The 20,000-nt window shown below is 48.8% G+C and overlaps 1 protein-coding gene across 1 annotated transcript in view; it reads right to left on the bottom strand.

Annotated features, from left to right (window-relative positions):
• The window catches only part of LOC135822501 (E3 ubiquitin-protein ligase UBR5-like), a 51,413-nt gene that overhangs the window by 9,299 nt on the left and 22,114 nt on the right, over positions 1–20,000 (bottom strand). The window contains exons 19-26 of the mRNA XM_065335282.1: positions 19,559–19,727; positions 18,540–18,763; positions 15,434–15,604; positions 11,119–11,170; positions 7,283–7,363; positions 3,543–3,697; positions 2,801–2,919; positions 1,199–1,393 (exon numbers count right to left, since the gene is read on the bottom strand). Of these exons, the coding sequence (XP_065191354.1) occupies positions 1,199–1,393; positions 2,801–2,919; positions 3,543–3,697; positions 7,283–7,363; positions 11,119–11,170; positions 15,434–15,604; positions 18,540–18,763; positions 19,559–19,727 (1,166 nt within the window). The remainder of the gene's footprint in view (positions 1–1,198; positions 1,394–2,800; positions 2,920–3,542; positions 3,698–7,282; positions 7,364–11,118; positions 11,171–15,433; positions 15,605–18,539; positions 18,764–19,558; positions 19,728–20,000) is intronic.

Below are 20,000 nucleotides of genomic sequence, written 5' to 3'. Positions count from 1 at the left end.
CAAACGCGCTGTTCTGGTGAATCCCGTTCTAGTTCGTACCAACCAAACGCGCCATTAGTACTTTGAAATACTTGGCAGGTATGACATTCAGTCGACCTTGGGAATAACGACTTCGGGTGTATGTTTTTCGCTAATTCTGCGCTCCGCTGCCGATTGCTGACCCGTGTTTCCGTAAGTATCATTTTTATAATAATAAAAGCAGTGCTGTGGTTTATGGCTGTGCATGCTCATTGCCCCAAAAGCAACTGCTCGTATTATTCCAGAGGTCCTCAGAGTCAGTCCTCTGTGCTTGTCAACTTCACTAAATGTGAATGCTGGCTGAGCTTTCTTGTACTATCTAGTGGTTTCTAGTCACTGCAGAACTTGTCACAGCATAGTGTATGCTGTATGTATAGCTGCGAATAGACCTCCACAACTGCTCATCCTGTACTGTGCGACTATACTGTGTGTGAACTTCCATGCATTGAGCACTGCAATGCTGCTAGACTGCACAGCTGCGTGTAGGATAAACGGTACTTCAAACTACATACAATGAAACCTGTCTAAGGCGACTGCTCAAGGGATGAGAAAAAGTGGTCACCTTGGCCCGGTGGTCTTCTTATCCAGGTTCAGTGGGCCACGTGAACATATTCACTATACATGTACATGCGATATATCATTTCGATCAGTGCATCACACTGCACACGCCTACATCTAAATGTATGCTACTAATCATGCATGTACATGACTGTACTAGTAGGGTGGGACGCGGTCGCGGGTGGGTAGTCGTTGGTCGCGTTGAGCGAGTGGTCGCCTTATCCGAGCTGTTTTGAATGTGAATGCGTCCGTGACAAGGAAAACTGGTCGCCACGGTCAAGTGGTGGCCATATCCGAGTGGTGGCCATATCCGAGTGGTGGCCATATCCGAGTGGTGGCCATATCCGAGTGGTGGCCATATCCGAGTGGTGGCCATATCCGAGTGGTGGCCATATCCGAGTGGTGGCCATATCCGAGTGGTGGCCATATCCGAGTGGTGGCCATATCCGAGTGGTGGCCATATCCGAGTGGTGGCCATATCCGAGTGGTGGCCATATCCGAGTGATGGCAATTCTATAGGTTTTACTGTATGTGCATTTCAACAGAGCACATGCACATGCAGCACACGGCTATTTCAACAGAGCACATGCACATGCAGCACACGGCTATTTCTCTTCATTACCTTCCGACGTTGACGTATGCATTGTCTCGAAGAGCCGTGGCTGGGCCAGGCCTTAGTGAGAAGAAACCCGTTTCCTTGCCGGGGTAGAAGAGAGACTCTTGCTCGGATTCAAATACGGCAACCTTGCCTTGAAAGTACACAGGATTCGAATCCTCAGCCTCCTCAAGGTCCACCCACTCATTCCTCAAGACGGAGCTGAAAGGACATAAACAAACCATTGTCAGGCAAAACAACCCCATTCAAACCAGACACACTGGTGGGAGGCTTTCACAGTGCAAACTGCAAACTGCAAACTGCTAGTGTATAGCCATGCTCTACTAGTGCAGTGCCAGTGCCAAAACACACAAGCCGTCAGTCGTACTTTCTTTGTTTATTTTCATCCCTACGACCAGTGCACCCTCCGTAGGCCATGCAATAAGAAGATCTGTGTGTGGCTAATTAACACACACACTTGTACTTGCTCACTGCCATAACTGGTCACATGGGTCTCCCCAGGAGAGGGGAGAGAAACTCAAAAGGAATCTTGGAAAGATGACTCAATTCGATATTGAACCGGGAAACCCCAAACTATGGGTGGACTTGGAAATGATCCCACTTATGGGCTCACCACACCTCAGTAAGTGGGTGAGGACAAGGTGCAGAAAAAGGATTGACGGCATCAGGGTATCCGCCCCGGGATCCAACTGCATTTACCCCTGTCCCCAGTGAAGGTAATACTTGCTATTAGCGTGGGTGGCTAAACATACGCCCACACGCCCGCATGCACACACACATACACACACAAGTCGGGATAATGCAGCAACCTCCTCTGAAAACAAACATTAGAATCGTACGCTCCAGATTTAGCTAATAGTTCTGCAGTCTAGTAAAGATCGCTCCAATTTCAAACAGAGACAAATCTCTCATATTCCTGCCGGTAGGCCAATCAGCAATATGAATTTTAGAATCAAGGCAGAATATAAATTTGATCATTCTGACAGAAGTTGGTAGCTAGGGCTAGCTTCATTATTTCTTGCACGGCTATTTTGAAGTAGTTGTAACATTCGTTGTAACACTCGAACATTTTAAATAGGGCTGCAAGGAATATTCGAATATTCGATTGATATTCGTTAGGAACCCGATGGAAGGAATATTTTCCCCTTTAGAATATTCGTTCGTTGTGACACGTGCGCATACTCTGCTCCTGTCGATCAATTTGTAGTAATTCTTGAACAGATGGAGTGATATGTACATGTGTTACGTGTTGAGAAAGAGGACTATGACTCACAAGAGTAGTGGACATGACTCCACTAGACATCTACTTGATCTAGAACAACTGGGGACTAGCCAAACTCTTTCTAAGATTCTTTTGGTATAGAATATTCGATTCATTTACAAAAAAATCGATTTAGTTCCTATTTAAATAATTGTTTCGACATAATTCAGCATTTTGAGAGAAACTTCGTTATTCGTTCGTTATGGATGAGTATTCGTTCGTTTGTGAAATAGAATATTCGTTGCAGCCCTAATTTTAAAACGCAGCCCTAGATCCTGCCATTAAAGCAGGACATGCAAGCCAACCAAGATGCTATAGATTTACGAGTACGTGTACACCACACTTACTGGTTCTGCAAGGTGAGACACACATGACGATAGTGTTTATGCAGCAAAGCATTGTCCTCAAGGAACTGCAGTAGCAGCCAGGCCGGTGCATGGTCCACCATGGATGCCACCACTTTAGCCTGGCCACAAGCACAGGCACAGGCACACACGCACGCATGCAGGCACACACCCACAGGCACAAACGCACGCATGCTCGCTCACGTACATACGTACGCACATACACACGCACACCCACATAACACACCCACATACACACACGCAGCCACGGCCACACGACGAAAGAGGATTCTAACCAGCCCGTTAGCTTGTAGAAATTAACCCCCTCTCTAATTTCCGGAAAAAAACAGCAGGGAAGCAACAGAGCGTGGGGGGGGGGGGGGGATCAACTGCACCTTACGGCATACTGTAAACGCGGAAACGTTTGCGGTCCAGAATCCTTCGCGGCCGTCGCGATGGGCGTGAATTCGCAAAAGTAAGCCGGAGCGAAACGTAGAACTGTAGTAAAGAAACTGAGGAAATTGACTCCAATCGCAAACATCTCCAGGTGCAAATGTGCCTGTGCTCGCAAATCGCGAACTAAAACAGGCGCAAAGGTTCCAGGGTTTACAGCATGTATTCCAGATGAAGGATTGTTTTCTTCATTACTGGTCCACTGCCTACTGTGCCCATACACGTGCTGGAAAGGGGAAAGTCCCAGCAGCCTACCAGAGAACAATACCATGCAGTTGAAGCCAATGCTTACAGCATCCCGATGATCCAGCAATCGCGCTGCCAGACGATCTCCAAGGCAAGCTTTCCTCATCTGCATGGTGTGCCCACTCAGATTGGCGCCAATGGAACGACTTGGGCTTTTTTGAATGTCACTCCACCAAAGCTCATCACGCGCTACACCTTTCTCTGCAGCCACATGAAATAACAAAGAAACAGACAGCAAAGCATATACTGGTCAGTAACAGCAGCCAGTGCCATTGATAAGTCTGACACACACAATAATCAATGTCACCTGGCCAACATGCAACAACCAATGCACAAGCAGTGGTGGCCGAGTGGTTAAATTGGGCTCTGCCCGCACAGGTTCGAATCCTGTTCACTGCGATGGAGTTTCTTTTTTCTTCCTTTTTCCCATTTATAAATAGTATGCCATAAAAAACATGTGATTCAGACATTTATTAGACAATGCACGAGTACCGTAAAGTCCGCTGCAAACGCGCACCCCATTTTTGCAAGATCTGCTGGCCTGTACGCACTGACCCCATGCACTGTCACCCTGCTGTACGAAAGTGCATCTCACACCGTAGCGCGATGAGCGCTTTGCTACGGTAAACTATGGGGGCGTTCGTTTTTGATCTACAGGTTTGGGTAGAATTCTTCTGAAACTACTTCTTTCGGTAGAGGTGTTCGTTTTTTGAAAAAAATTGTACTCAAAAGGGTAGATTCTACTTTCCTCTACCGGCTCTACCGGGAAAAAGTTGGTAGAATCCGGTAGAAGTTGGTAGAGCTACAGGATTTCCAGCAAGATCAAGGATTTGTACACAACTCCATAAAAAAAAGAAACCTTTCACGTACGCATCGTGTAAACTACTACTTGTAGATCTGGTAGAACAGCGTTCGTACACTTGCCTCTACCATCTACCTCTATCGGTAGAGTGACTCTACTCTACCAAGTAGCTAAAAACGAACGTAGCCTATGTCCACTTTCCTCGTTTCAAAATCTTTTCGGGCACTAGCTACGAGCTAGCTCGTGGGGATTTTATGATGATGGTTGTTTTATTTCGCAAATCCACACGGGAGTTTCTTCCGAATAGCAAGGTAGCGAAGAACAGAGTATTGCAGGAACCAAATACACTTCTGATGGTGTTTCAAGCCACCATTTACAAATCACGCAACGCTCAAAGGCTCAAAGGTTTTTCTCGAGCACTTCAGAGTTTTCAACAAGTTAGCAGCGACTTTTAATATTTGTGGGTGTAGCTTCTGTGACATACCCTGTTCGACTTGTAACTGCAATACTGCGACTGGTCAAGTCGCTGAATGGCGTTTCGTCAGAACAATCACTGTTCCGTTCTGAAAGCGCCACATTGTGGCACTGCAGAAATTTCATGAAAACCAGATGGATTCTACAGCATTACCACATGGAGAGCGAACTACCACAAAGACGACTCATTTATCGAATGAAAGGAAATCTTGACAGAAGTTTTTGTCTTTGCAGCAAGATAATGACAATCGCTTTTGCAGAGCCTCCTGGTAAGACATACCGTATTTCCGCGCATATAAAGCCATGGCGTTATATCCGAAGCCACCCTCACTGATAAAGCCATGGTGTTATAAGTGAACAAAATTCAATGTGGAGGAAGTTGCATCTGGCGTTAAAGGTGAGTTCAGTTCTTTCAGTGAACCTACAGTAGCGGTGATTCTCTCTGCATGTACCCATCCCCGCTGTCACATGCCACCTTGTACACAATAGGTTCACAATTTGAAATTTTCAGGGAAAAATGAAAGTACATGGATGCTCGACATGAACGTGCTACGGCACCGTACGAGTACTTACTCCGCAGATTTTTGCATGTACGCGTCTCTCACTTTTAGCGCCATGGCTATTTTCTGTAAAATTTTGGTCCAAAACAGCGATGTTTCACCTATAACGCCATGGCTTCATATGCGCGGAAATACGGTAAGCAGTTTGTAGGCATTACAGTCGTTTTCGTACGCATTCGACCTTCATGCCAGTTTTCTACACCTATATTGACCTGAAAAAGACGAAAATACTTCCTCCGCCCAGGCAAAATTTTCGCTTATCTCCTTCAGCCCAATGAGAGGTGTCTGACAGCAATTTTTTGCATCTTGTGCACTTCACCACCACACAAATCTGCTGGTTCAGGCGTACCAGTTCCAAAAAAGTCGGCGAAGTCGGCAAAGAGTACCGTATTTTTCCGGTTGTAAGTCGACCTTTTACGACTTAAAATAGAAGGAGAAAGGGTGGGGGTCGACTTACAACCGGGATTCGACTTATAACCGGGAACTATCAGTATCTTACAAAAAATGACCTGCACTGCATGCACGAGTGCACCATGTTTACACATTCTCCCAGTTTATTGGCCTTTTTCAAGGATTGGGACGTTATATCCTCCAATAAGGAATGTTTACATGATTTGTTGATGTGTTAGTTGCAGGAGGTGGTTAGTAGTGCTTCTTTGGGTGAAAACTTTAAAACGCAGAATTGAGACCTCCAGATAGGGGGGTCGACTTATAACCGGGGTCGACTTACAACCGGTAAAATACGGTAAATAAACATCTAGAGTAGAGCGCGTTGAATGCGAGTGAACTGGTAAAAAAGACACGAAGTCGGTCACTGGTCAAGGTGGGTGCTGCTAGAGTACCACTGCTGGCACTGGAGTACAGAGCAGAGGTGTCATGTTGCGAAAAGCCAGCGTGTTTGATTGCATCCTGCTCAAGGTGTGTGTACGGTAAAAATGCACGCGAGCTTGAAGCTGAGAAAGCCACTCAGCGACGCTCGCCCACATACTGCAAAATGAACCAGAATCGGCACTGGGCAAAACAGTTGGAAAAGAAAGGCTTCGATGACAGGGTTGTCACTCGCCCAGCTCATTTGCCTGATGTCAACGTGAATGATCCAGCAAAGCGACGCTGACTGAGCTCGCCAGCTTCGGCTGGTAAGAAACACAACCGATCGTACTCGTGAAGGAGGTGAAGCGCTTGGGAAAGTGTCGATAGAAAATATTTGCGCTTCTGGAAAGTGCGAAGTACTACCCGACAACAAGTGCTGCGTCGGCTGATGACAAAGGATGACTTCTACATTTTTCGACTTGGAGAGTTTCTCTTGATGTTCAACGACTCCTCAACTCATTCCGAGTCGTTATAAGCCGTTCTAACATTAAAAGTTGGACGGGTCTTCCCTTGCATGCTCTCTCTCATGCAGCACACGATAGAGTTGGATTCAGAGACATCATTCACAATTCTCTCGCTGATTAATGCCTCTACGATTACCTTGTGATTATGAGTTATACATACATACATACATAAGCCGTTCTGAGAACCTGGAATGTATCAGTAAAAACTGTAACGATAAGCGAACATTTTGCTTAGGCGGAGGAAGTAGTATGGACCCGCTGCGGTGGGCGTTTGCTGCAAAGTGGGCGTTTGCAACGGACTTTACGGTACACATACCGATTATCGTACAGCACGTCAGACATGACTTGCTTCGTTGGGTTGACGGAAAATACGGACAAGGGGCAAGTAAGTTGAACATCACATCGGCTTGTGCTCCGGCACAATTTAGCACGCCTCGGAAGAAAACGAAGTTTACCGCCAGGAACAGCAAACCTCCCAGCCACAGTGTATTAAAGGCAATAAAACATTTTGGTGACAGTTCCCCCTTTAATTGGGGCTGCAAGAAAAGGAAACCAACAGTCCAGCCCAGGCTCAACGTCGCACACAACAACAGGAGCAGCAGCAGCAGCAACATACCTTCAGCCGTCAGGGTCGATTCCGGTTTAGATAGACGGTTGTAGGCCGACGCGGGGACTCTCACCCTGGTGCTAGTGAAAACTACAGGGAACGTTACACGGAAGGAAAACAGAAGCAAAGTACATTACCCACACAGTTATACACCACTACCAAAAACCGGTCTCTCGGCTACAAAATTTTCCAAAAATAATAAAATCCAAATTTTCGGGCCAGGTCTATCAGGAAGATGGGTCTGGCTCGAAAATTTGGATTTTATTATTTTTGGAAGAATTCGCAGCCGAGAGATCGTTTTTGAGTAGTGGTGAAGTATAACTGTGTGAAACATGAAGTGGCTACAGTGGAGTCTGCACACCCTTATAGGAAAGTACATTACTGTTGAAAATATTTAAAAAAAAGAATGAAGCGTCCAGCTGAATTCTTGTGCATCAGTGCTTGGATGGAAGGATGAAAGAGATATTTTGCCGTAAATATTCAGTCCAGAGAGTACTGTAAAGCGACAAACCTTCGCGGTGCGCAAATTTAGCATTTTCTTAAATTGGGCTGGTTCACGATGAGAAACTTTTGCGATTGTACCTCTTCAGTCGGATCTTGTATGGTCTCCAATCAATGTACGGAGAGGTTTGCGGCGATTTATATTCGTGAATGTGTGATGGTTGCGAAAATAGCGAAATTTAATCTCTAGCGACAGTTTCTCACTTTACAGTACACACAACACCGTTTACCTGCATGCAGTAAGTACTGGAGTATGCAAGCATCAGAGTGACAGGCAGTGCCTAGTTACCGTGGCAGTGCTCGGTCCCAACCTGCCCGAATCTGGGCAGTTTACTGGCAGTGCTCGGTCCCAACCTGCCCGAATCTGGGCAGTTTACTGGCAGTGCCCGGTCCCAACCTGCCTGAATCTGGGCAGTTTACTGGCAGTGCCCGGTCCCAACCTGCCTGAATCTGGGTAGTTTACTGGCAGTGCCCGGTCCCAACCTGCCCGAATCTGGGCAGTTTACTGGCAGTGCCCGGTCCCAACCTGCCCGAATCTGGGCAGTTTACTGACAGTGCCCGGTCCCAACCTGCCCAAATCTGGGCAGTTTACTGGCAGTGCCGGGTCCCAACCTGCCTGAATCTGGGCAGTTTAGGGCGCGTTCAGACTACCGATAAAAAGTGACCGATTGGGAAAGTCGCCGAGGTGATTTGATCACGTGACGTTACTGGCACGTTACCGGTGGGAAAGTTTTACTGCCGCGGCTGCTGCGGCAGTAAACTTTTACCGGCAGTAAAAAAGTGCTCAGGCTGCATGCGCGCTGCGAAAAAAAGGGAAAATCCCTTGTCAGTGCCGCGGTGAGAGCTGAAAACTTCACGGTAACGTTAGTTTGTTATCGGTAGTGTGAATGTCCTTCACGGTTTATCGGCATTCACGGTTTGACGGGGTTCACGGTAGTCTGAACGCGCCCTTACTGGCAGTGCCGGGTCCCAACCTGCCTGAATCTGGGCAGTTTACTGGCAGTGCCCGGTCCCAACCTGCCTGAATCTGGGCAGTTTACTGGCAGTGCCCGGTCCCAACCTGCCTGAATCTGGGCAGTTTACTGGCAGTGCCCGGTCCCAACCTGCCTGAATCTGGGCAGTTTACTGGCAGTGCCCGGTCCCAACCTGCCTGAATCTGGGCAGTTTACTGGCAGTGCCCGGTCCCAACCTGCCTGAATCTGGGCAGTTTACTGGCAGTGCCCGGTCCCAACCTGCCTGAATCTGGGCAGTTTACTGGCAGTGCCCGGTCCCAACCTGCCTGAATCTGGGCAGTTTACTGGCAGTGCCCGGTCCCAACCTGCCTGAATCTGGGCAGTTTACTGGCAGTGCCCGGTCCCAACCTGCCTGAATCTGGGCAGTTTACTGGCAGTGCCCGGTCCCAACCTGCCTGAATCTGGGCAGTTTACTGGCAGTGCCCGGTCCCAACCTGCCTGAATCTGGGCAGTTTACTGGCAGTGCCCGGTCCCAACCTGCCTGAATCTGGGCAGTTTACTGGCAGTGCCCGGTCCCAACCTGCCTGAATCTGGGCAGTTTACTGGCAGTGCCCGGTCCCAACCTGCCTGAATCTGGGCAGTTTACTGGCAGTGCCCGGTCCCAACCTGCCTGAATCTGGGCAGTTTACTGGCAGTGCCCGGTCCCAACCTGCCTGAATCTGGGCAGTTTACTGGCAGTGCCCGGTCCCAACCTGCCTGAATCTGGGCAGTTTACTGGCAGTGCCGGGTCCCAACCTGCCTGAATCTGGGCAGTTTACTGGCAGTGCCGGGTCCCAACCTGCCTGAATCTGGGCAGTTTACTGGCAGTGCCGGGTCCCAACCTGCCTGAATCTGGGCAGTTTACTGGCAGTGCCCGGTCCCAACCTGCCTGAATCTGGGCAGTTTACTGGCAGTGCCCGGTCCCAACCTGCCTGAATCTGGGCAGTTTACTGGCAGTGCCCGGTCCCAACCTGCCTGAATCTGGGCAGTTTACTGGCAGTGCCCGGTCCCAACCTGCCTGAATCTGGGCAGTTTACTGGCAGTGCCGGGTCCCAACCTGCCTGAATCTGGGCAGTTTACTGGCAGTGCCGGGTCCCAACCTGCCTGAATCTGGGCAGTTTACTGGCAGTGCCCGGTCCCAACCTGCCTGAATCTGGGCAGTTTACTGGCAGTGCCCGGTCCCAACCTGCCTGAATCTGGGCAGTTTACTGGCAGTGCCCGGTCCCAACCTGCCCGAATCTGGGCAGTTTACTGGCAGTGCCGGGTCCCAACCTGCCTGAATCTGGGCAGTTTACTGGCAGTGCCCGGTCCCAACCTGCCCGAATCTGGGCAGTTTACTGGCAGTGCCGGGTCCCAACCTGCCTGAATCTGGGCAGTTTACTGGCAGTGCCCGGTCCCAACCTGCCTGAATCTGGGCAGTTTACTGGCAGTGCCGGGTCCCAACCTGCCTGAATCTGGGCAGTTTACTGGCAGTGCCCGGTCCCAACCTGCCTGAATCTGGGCAGTTTACTGGCAGTGCCGGGTCCCAACCTGCCTGAATCTGGGCAGTTAACTGGCAGTGCCCGGTCCCAACCTGCCTGAATCTGGGCAGTTTACTGGCAGTGCCCGGTCCCAACCTGCCTGAATCTGGGCAGTTTACTGGCAGTGCCCGGTCCCAACCTGCCTGAATCTGGGCAGTTTACTGGCAGTGCCGGGTCCCAACCTGCCTGAATCTGGGCAGTTTACTGGCAGTGCCCGGTCCCAACCTGCCTGAATCTGGGCAGTTTACTGGCAGTGCCCGGTCCCAACCTGCCTGAATCTGGGCAGTTTACTGGCAGTGCCCGGTCCCAACCTGCCTGAATCTGGGCAGTTTACTGGCAGTGCCCGGTCCCAACCTGCCTGAATCTGGGCAGTTTACTGGCAGTGCCCGGTCCCAACCTGCCTGAATCTGGGCAGTTTACTGGCAGTGCCCGGTCCCAACCTGCCTGAATCTGGGCTGTACTACAGTACTACAGTAGTGGTGTCTACTGTACTAGTTGAGAATGGGTATAATCACAACACCAATTGGGCCAAACGCGTGAATCCATGAAGTAAGAGTCAAAGCAAAAAGACAACCCAAATTTGGAAATAAAGAACTAGTACAAGTAGAGTCAGACCTCGCATAACCGCACACATCCGTTTTCCACAAAAATATCCGGATAGGCGAGGGAACCGGATAATCAAACACACATACTGTATGCAAGCATGGCATAATTATGCTGTAAATTGGTAACCAACGATTTTCTTCCGGATGGCGAGGGATCCGGATAAACGAGGACCGGATAAGCGAGGTCTGACTGTAGTGGCTACTGCATCATCACTATTACTACTTACTCGCTGGACTACTGGTGGTGTACTTAGGAAGAGTGTGATTCGATTCCAGGATCTAAAAACACGCACGCACGTACACGCACACACATGCACACACACACACACACACACACACACACACACACACACACACACACACACGCACACACACACACACGCACACACACGCACGCACACACGCACACACACACACACACACACACGCACGCACGCACACAACAGCGGATGAAATATCAACACTGACGTCTGCGAGAGGATCATGTCCGGCACAATGGTGGCACTAGTAAAACCCAAAGTTGACAAGCCTTACCCGCAGACCACACACAGGCTTCCATTGCAAGATAAGGACGTGTTCAGACTACCGAGAACCTCGTCAAACCGTGAATGGCGATAAACCGTGAAGGACATTCATACTACCGGTAAACCAACGTTACTTGTGCAGTGCTCACCGCGGCACTGAGAAGGGATTTTCCCCTACTCCTAGCCTGAGCACCTTTTTTACTGCCGGAATGCAGCAGCCGCGACAGTAAAACTTTTCCGCCGGCAAAGTGCCAGTAATAGGCACTTCAGGCGGTTTTTTCAAAACCAGAAATACTCGTATTTCTTTCTTGTATCCGATTCAGATAGGTTTAGGAAGACTCCACAGAAAATTTGAAGCAAAAAGAATAACTTGGCACAGAGATATAGCCATCCAAAGTCGGAGAATTGAATAACGGCAATTTCAGTATTTCGACGGCACCAGCAGCATACCAGAAATTGGTAGGACTTGCTTCAGTGTCTATAGTGGCAAAATACCAGGCTCGCTGGAAGCAGGTCAAAATAACCAGATGAATGCAGAAACAGCATGGTTTGGAAAAACTTCGCATTTTTCATCCGTCCGGCAGCTCAGACGAAGATATCGGGTGTGGTCACCATGGCAACTCCATAGCAACTCCATCGCAACAGCATGAAAACAGTGCAGAGAAGCCTTTGGAAAAGCATAAGATGAGACTTTGAGGTAAGATAAAGTAACTACAATAATTCAGTGCCAGAACACATTGTTGCTACATGTACAGTACTGAAGTGGTGACGAATACGGAAGAACAATGAGCCGAAGACTGAGCAAACTAGAATTTTACCGCGTATTTGACGGAAAGAAATGACAAACTATTACATGTAGAACATCGTTTGCAAATGTTTGGGACTACTGAAACTTCAGCAACTCCAGCATGAGAGATTTTGTGCATAGAGTGTGTGCTGGATTCTTGGTATAATATCACCGTCAATGCTTTTCTTGGTCGCTGGAAGCCACCTGCTGATCAGCTGACGATTTGTTCCAAGCAGGCCTTTTTGATGTCAGCTCTCTTGGTCCAGTCGCCGAAGTATATACTGTCCTACTCGTCGCCTGCAGGAGAGGACGACTGCTCCGATGCGACTCCAATATAATTATAACACCTGGCAATATTTCTTCTTGCGCAGCCATGCGCATGGGCTCCGACGAACAAGGACTACTGCCGGGAGGACGCCTGTCGCGGCTCGCTTTCAATAACACCTCGCATTATTTCTTCTTGCGCAGCAATGCGCAAAGTGTTGGACAAACGAGGACAACTGATTCCGAAAGGAAATACGACGCTGAAGACGATGAGCTACATGGCAAATGCGTGCAATCAAGTGAAATGCCCGAAAAATCCTTGCCGATTTTACTCGAACTGTACGTGAGTTCAAAAAATTGCCGCATCATGACGTATGTGGGCTCAAACGAAAGCTGAGGGCCTCAGCTACATGCTGCGCCACACGAGAAGGCCCTGCGCAGCTTCCGTGCAGCTAGAGATCGATCTATGCATGCACCTTTCCGCGGTGCCACGCATGTACGCGATTCAGCGTTAGCACTTTTTGACACGCCGTGTCACGTGACTGAAGTGCCTACCAGTAACGTCACGTGATCAAATCCCCTTGGAAACTTTCCCTTTCCTTCACTTTTATCGGTAGTCTGAACGTGACCTTAGCAAGGAGAAGCAAAACGAAGTGCCAAAGCCTCGAAGGCGGATGTGGTTGGCAAGCTGATATCGCGTGTGTTTAAGGGATGGCACGCATGCTGTCGTGAACATAACGAGAATGCTGTTTTGCAGTTTCCACCTTGTGTTTGACATCCAGATCACCAAGAGTACAAAAGCAAGAGTGTGCAACTCTGATTGGTTTGGCCCACAGCGGAATCCATTGTCGACGTCCGCTAAGTGGCCCTTTGAACGTGGCCGAGTTTCCCTAAACTCACACTACGGGCACGGTAAAAGAAATAGCAGTGGGAGAAAAACTTAATTTCGTACTGAAAGCAGCAAGAACACAAACTGGCGATGGAGGCATGCTTTGCGCACGTTTCGTACGGCATGCGCGTCGTGTGCTCTAACTAAAAGGCGATGTCAAAGAAAGAAAGTTCCAACATGCACCGGACCAGCTGCAGAGCTGCACACTCCTCCTGTTCCTGTACTCTTGACAGCATGCCACTCCGCTGATGAGACCAGACCAGGTCGAATCAGCTAGCTGTACGAGACTGACCATGCATTTTAAATTTTTAATTCAGCAGTGAAGTTCATGTGCTGGCTCACTGCGGGAAATGAGGGTGAAACGATTTGTTTGAATATTCAAGTAATTGTTCGAAAATTTCAAAAGAGCGAGTACTCAAAATGTTGTACTCGATCGTATTGGCATTCGATTGTTCAAAAGCTTTTGTTGTACCGCTCGTCTACTGGTAAGCATGTATTATGCATGCCTTTGAGTCAGTATTTTATGGCTGCGATCATCACGGCAAGTAGCGTTAGTTACAAGATATGAAAGCACAATAGATACTCGTTTCACCCTAATAAACATGCATACGAAACTACTAGTCACACCCACCAACGCTGACGAGGCTCAAAATCTTCGCACAAATGTTGTGTTGTGTTGTGTTGTGTTGTGTGTGTGTGTGTGTGTGTGTGTGTGTGTGTGCCAGCTAGTTCGGTTGGTAGGTACACGTATGCCTGATTGTGTTGGGTCTGTTGCCAACAGGCTCGGCTGCTTGAAGGTGTAATGTTGTACCTGCCACCTTTGTTGGTTCCAGGGTTCATATACTTTCTATTTGTAGTATACATACCTGTTAACCATGGACTGCTTCTGGCTAGATTAACTCTTGTGTAATCAATGGTGCTAGTGAAGCTTTTATCAGATCCACTCTGATTTAGCCACTCACACTAGTAGCAAATATTACCTTCACTGGGGGCAGGGGTAACTGCAGTTGGATCCCAGGACGGATACCCTGATGCCGTCAATCCTTTTTCTGCACCTTGTCCTCACCCACTTACTGAGGTGTGGTGAGCCCATAAGTGGGATCATTTTCAAGTCCACCCAGAGTTTTGGGGATTTCAGGGGGTGTCGGCCGTTGGGCGGTTCAATAACCAGTTGAGTCATCTTTCCAAGATTCCTTTTGAGTCTCTCTCCCCTCTCCCGGGGGGACTCACGTGACCAGTTTTGGCAGTGAGCAACAAGTACAAGTAAGTACAAGTGTGTGTGTGTGTGTGTGTGTGTGTGAGTGTGTGTGTGTGTGTGTGTGTGTGTGTGTGTGTGTGTGTGTGTGTGTGTGTGTGTGTGTGTGTGTGCAGAACGTAGCAGTGTTGGCACATGTGGCATGAGTTGTTACCACCGGCAACCAATAAGCAGAGTTACCGAGCTGCACACTCTTGAGAGTTCATGTATATTCTTGACAGAAGTGTGTAGAGTAGTAGCAAGAGTACATAACCAAGGGCAGGGGCAACGTCGGAAGGTATTTTAGTGTGGTACGGTCAGCCATCTGAAGTACAATTTACTTGTGGGGGAGTGGTGGCTGAGCCGAAAATTTCGGAATTTTAGATCCCAGATCAGTGTATTTTGTTGATTTTGTTGTATCTGGGGCAAAAAGTGGTACGGTCAATACCGTAGTGACCGTACCGTGTGCGACGCCCCTGAAGGGTGTGCAACTCCTAGCTCGAGCTGTGATGGGTTCAACCACGGCAGAATTATTTTATTGAGTCATTGTTTGGTAGAAGTATGACCAAGTGTGTACGCTTTGCCGCGCTTGTTTTGTAGATACGATGAGAGTTCATCAGGTTCAGGACGCATCGATCTGTCACCCGTTGTTCTGCGTCGACTGCCGTAGCTGCGATGTACACATTCTTTGTACTTTGATCTCTGGCTACGCATGATGGCATCAGTGAGCCAAACAGCCGCCAAAGACTGATGTCATAAAAAAATTCCGCCGTGGGCTGGGGGATCGCCGAGTTGCACACTCTTGGTTATGTACACTTGGTGGTGGGAACTAGTTAAAACATACCTCTGCAACAACAGTGAACAGGTTGCGGATGACTCCACTACCTTCTGCAGGCTCATCTTTAAAATCGACTTTCAGGAAGCCGAGGAAGGCACATGGTGGCAAATCGCTAGCACTTCCATGCGCATTAAGGCCCACAAAGCAATCAGCGAGAGCCTGAGGTCCCCGGGTTACCTGGTTCAGGAGGAAGAGACATGCACACACACACATGCACACACACACACACACACACACACACACACACACACACACACGCACATGCAAACACGCGCGCGCGCGCACACGCGCACACACGGACTCAGTGAAAATATACGTTCCTACACAAGATGTACAGTTTGGCGGTCCCGCTAGCGGATAACCTTTGGCAGCATATGACAGAAACAACTTGTTTCTGGAGTAAATCTACTTGTCAAGTGGCCGTGAAGAATCCAGCCTGCTAGCTGACCAGTGTGCAGCTGGGAGGAAGTGAGGTGCGAGTGTAGCTGTGGTGATGACTCCATCACACCCATGCGATGTGCATGTACCATGGTACACGATGTCAGAGTGAGCATTACATGCAGATTCAAGAGACGGTTTCCAGCACACAGACTTAGGGCATGTTCGATTGGTAAGGATCGGGATCGGGATCCAGATCTCAGATCCGTCGGATCCTTCAGAGTCAACTGGACACTTTTTTGGGCCTTGGCTGTTGCCATGTTGACGAAGTAATATAAAGTTGTTGAAAAAACCCGTATTGTGCTCGCCTTGGATAGATAAGGCGAGCAATTTGGGGGGGGGGGGGGGGGGGGGGGTGGGGACTGCTCTCCCACCACTCTCTCGAGAGAGGATAGCGAGTTCACTCTCCTGGATTATTCTTACACGAAGGTCTGGTGACCCATCCTCACCAGCTCCTCAATACCCTACCACCAGCTGCACCGGAGTACATCAGGCGGTCCTTCCCGTTTGCCCACATCAGTTTGTGGAATCAACTGCCACCCTCCCTGTTCCAGCCATCAATGTCCCTGCAACGGCTGCACCGCTTCAAGGCAGCTGCATGGAAGCACTTGCTACACACTGACTGGCTGTGGGCTACAGACCACCTCTGAAAGCCACTGCTGCACACACCTGCGACAAAGTTGCCAGCCACTCTGGTCTAGATTCACCCTGCCGTATCACTCGAGAGCTACCCACGCATCTCTCAATCTCCCAATTTTTTCCACTATTATTATTCCCTTCTTGTTTTGCCTTGTTTTTTATTTAATTTTTTTGTCTTAAGTCACTTTCTTATGTTGGCTCATTATAAACTTAGGATTAATTTTGATGCATACATGGCACTGTGACGCCGAGACCCATGGTCGGCAGAGTCCATGTATTTCATCAGCACAGCTATTAACTGGCATTGTGGATAGCGCCTACCCAGTCCAATGTACCTTTTGTCTTTCAACATGATTTGTAGGTTTGTGCTCTCTTTAAAAATAAATAAAAATCTGTAAATATACAAAATTTCGGCACTTCACGATTTTTGACATTTCGGCGGCGATTTACTTTCGGCGCGGGGTAGAGGGCATGGTATAGTGCGACAGATGCTGTGAAAAATTTCATCGGCGTTTAAATTTAGGCGTTTTGGGTCGGTGCCGAATTTAGCCGAAATTATAGCTGCCGAAAATTTGTATATTTACAGTAGTATGCATATGAGAGCCGGGCTTGAGAACAACCTTGCTTATAAAGTGCCCATTCTCAGGTGGGATATGCTATACATCTACCAGGATTTCACTAACCTAACATGGATTTCATCACGTTTGTAGCACACATGTACAGTAAAACCTGTCAAGGCGACCACTCGAATAAGAAGACCACCTGTCCTAGAACTTAGAAGACCACTGAAACCAGGACCAAGGGGTGCTATTTCAGTCAAATGACTCTGGATAAGGAGACCACCTGGTAACAGAGACCACGTTTTGAAGGTCCTATGAGCGGCCGTCTTAGACAGGGAGACCAGGTGGTAACAGAGACCATGTTTTGCAAGTCCTATGAGCGGTCGTCTTAGACAGGGAGACCAAGTGGTAACAGAGACCACGTTTTGCAGGTCCAATGAGCGGTCGTCTTAGACAGGGAGACCAAGTGGTAACAGAGACCACGTTTTGCAGGTCCTATGAGCGGTCGTCTTAGACAGGGAGACCACATTTTGCAGGTCCTATGAGCGGTCGTCTTAGACAGGGAGACCAAGTGGTAACAGAGACCACGTTTTGCAGGTCCTACGAGCGGTCGTCTTAGACAGGGAGACCACGTTTTGCAGGTCCTATGAGCGGTCGTCTTAGACAGGGAGACCAAGTGGTAACAGAGACCACGTTTTGCAGGTCCTACGAGCGGTCGTCTTAGACAGGTTTTACTGTATCAGTAAGAGAACAACAACCAGACGACAGCGAAGCTTGTGTTTCCACTGCAGCTCATAGTGATTCACCTGTGCTGCACCTCGCACGGTCATTTTACCATATCACCAAGCGAATTTCTGTTGCGCATGGCTGCTTGTCGTACAGAAGGTGACAAATGCACGCGTTGAATGTCTCAGCAACATGTCAGTGTTGTGCCCTGTTATCGCACTTTTTGACTGCTGATTATCTTGTTACAGTCGTGGATAATCGTTTCATAACTCCTTTCCATGTGATTTCTTCTATTTTAATTGAATTTAACACAAGCATCTGCATGCCGCACTCACACAACGAGCAACCAGTTTGGGGAATAGGAGGGTTTGTCAATTGCTTTGCCAGGCTCCGAGTGAGTGACAGCTTAGAGCTGTGTGAATGTGTGTGTGTGTGTGTATGGCAGCTGGGCAGAGCCCTGCTGCGGAGGCTGAGTGAGCCGTATGGAGGCAGCCGGGCAGGACCCGGCTGCAGAGGCTGAATGAGCCGTGAGAATTTGTTGGGAACAGAGCACGCGCCTTCTGTGTTAACATATTTAATGTCATCACTTTAGTAATACGGAGAGTTAGGACTGAACCTACGGTATGGCAGGTCATCCTATGATTCATGAGAACCTAAAAAAAAACTTCGCAATGAGTGGTCACATGGAGCAAAGTTGCGGAGATGAACACCCCGGTTTACGTACTCTTGATATCAGGGCTTCACCGTACCTTGAGGTGGACCTCGGCAGGGTTTCGCATGCGAAGATCCAGCGTTTGTTCCAGTTCTCGACGAAACTTGGACTCGCGGACATGGAATGGCAAGGTGCGGTCCATGACATGGCTTAGCTCACTATCCTTCATGTCCTTGCTGAACACGGGCCAAAGTTTTTCGAGGAAGAAACGCCAGCGGCCAGCGACAGCCGCCGTAGTTATAGACATCCGCTCATAGTTCTCTACAATGCAGATTGGAAAGCAAGAGAACAAAAGCAGACTCCATGTTAGGTCTGGCTAGCACACAATCATTGTGCCGCAAGATTGTGACATAAGTATTACAAAACTCACCCACAGGCAGACAGCAAGGAAATACTGCAAACACACACATACACACACACACACACACACACACACACACACACACACACACACACACACACACACACACACACACACACACACACACACCATGTACCATGTATACGCCCGTCGCAAGAGGAGCACGCAAATCTGCAAATGCACTGGATGTGCACCCACAGATTTTCTCTTTATAGCAACGATAGCGGATCTGATTCTGATTGAAACAGAACAAGACAAGCGCCAGATAACTGTCTAATCCACAAAACTGGCGAAGCCATGTGAATCGACCCCCCAATGCACACCTGGTCTACACCACACGGAGTACATCGGAATAGGACACACACACACACACACACACACAGACACAGACACACAGACACAGACACACAGACACACAGACACACACAGACACACACACACATACACACACAGACAGACACACACAGACAGACACACACAGACAGACACACACAGACAGACACACACAGACAGACACACACAGACAGACACACACAGACAGACACACACAGACAGACACACACAGACAGACTCACACACAGACAGACTCACACACAGCGAAGACATACTGCAAGCACACGCACAGACACCCACACAGACCACCCACCCCCACACACACACACACAAAACAGAGATCCCCCATAAATATTCCTCACCCAGAGCCAAATCATGGCAACGCTCTTCTAAACGTGTTCCTTCCAAGTCTGCCGTGGCACGATCAGCAGTGCTAGGTGCTGGATACTCGGTGACACGGGATGAATGCGACAGGTCACGAGGCGGTGCAAACATTCCCAGTGACGAACACTGGCTGGAGCGAGGTTGAACCTAGACAAACAGCCGAATACAAGCCACAGAGGAATGATGGTGAGCCAGTGAAAGGACAGGAGTTGAATGCGATGGAGCTGAGCTCACATCGATGCTAGTAGTGATATTGCATGGCCCCAGCAGGAAGCACAATAAAACGCCAGGAGAAACTCCAGCACGCTACACGGCGGGATAGTGCTGCTGCAGTGCGATGCAGTATGGCGGCTAACACACAAGCAACTGTGCAGTGCCATGCAGTATGGCGGCCAACACACACGCAACTAGCGCAAGGAA

Source organism: Sycon ciliatum, chromosome 8 (genome assembly GCF_964019385.1).
Source record: "Sycon ciliatum chromosome 8, ocSycCili1.1, whole genome shotgun sequence".
NCBI classification, from domain to species: domain Eukaryota; kingdom Metazoa; phylum Porifera; class Calcarea; order Leucosolenida; family Sycettidae; genus Sycon; species Sycon ciliatum.
Note: the sequence above shows the minus strand (reverse complement) of the source record. Positions and strands in the feature narration are given on the sequence as shown.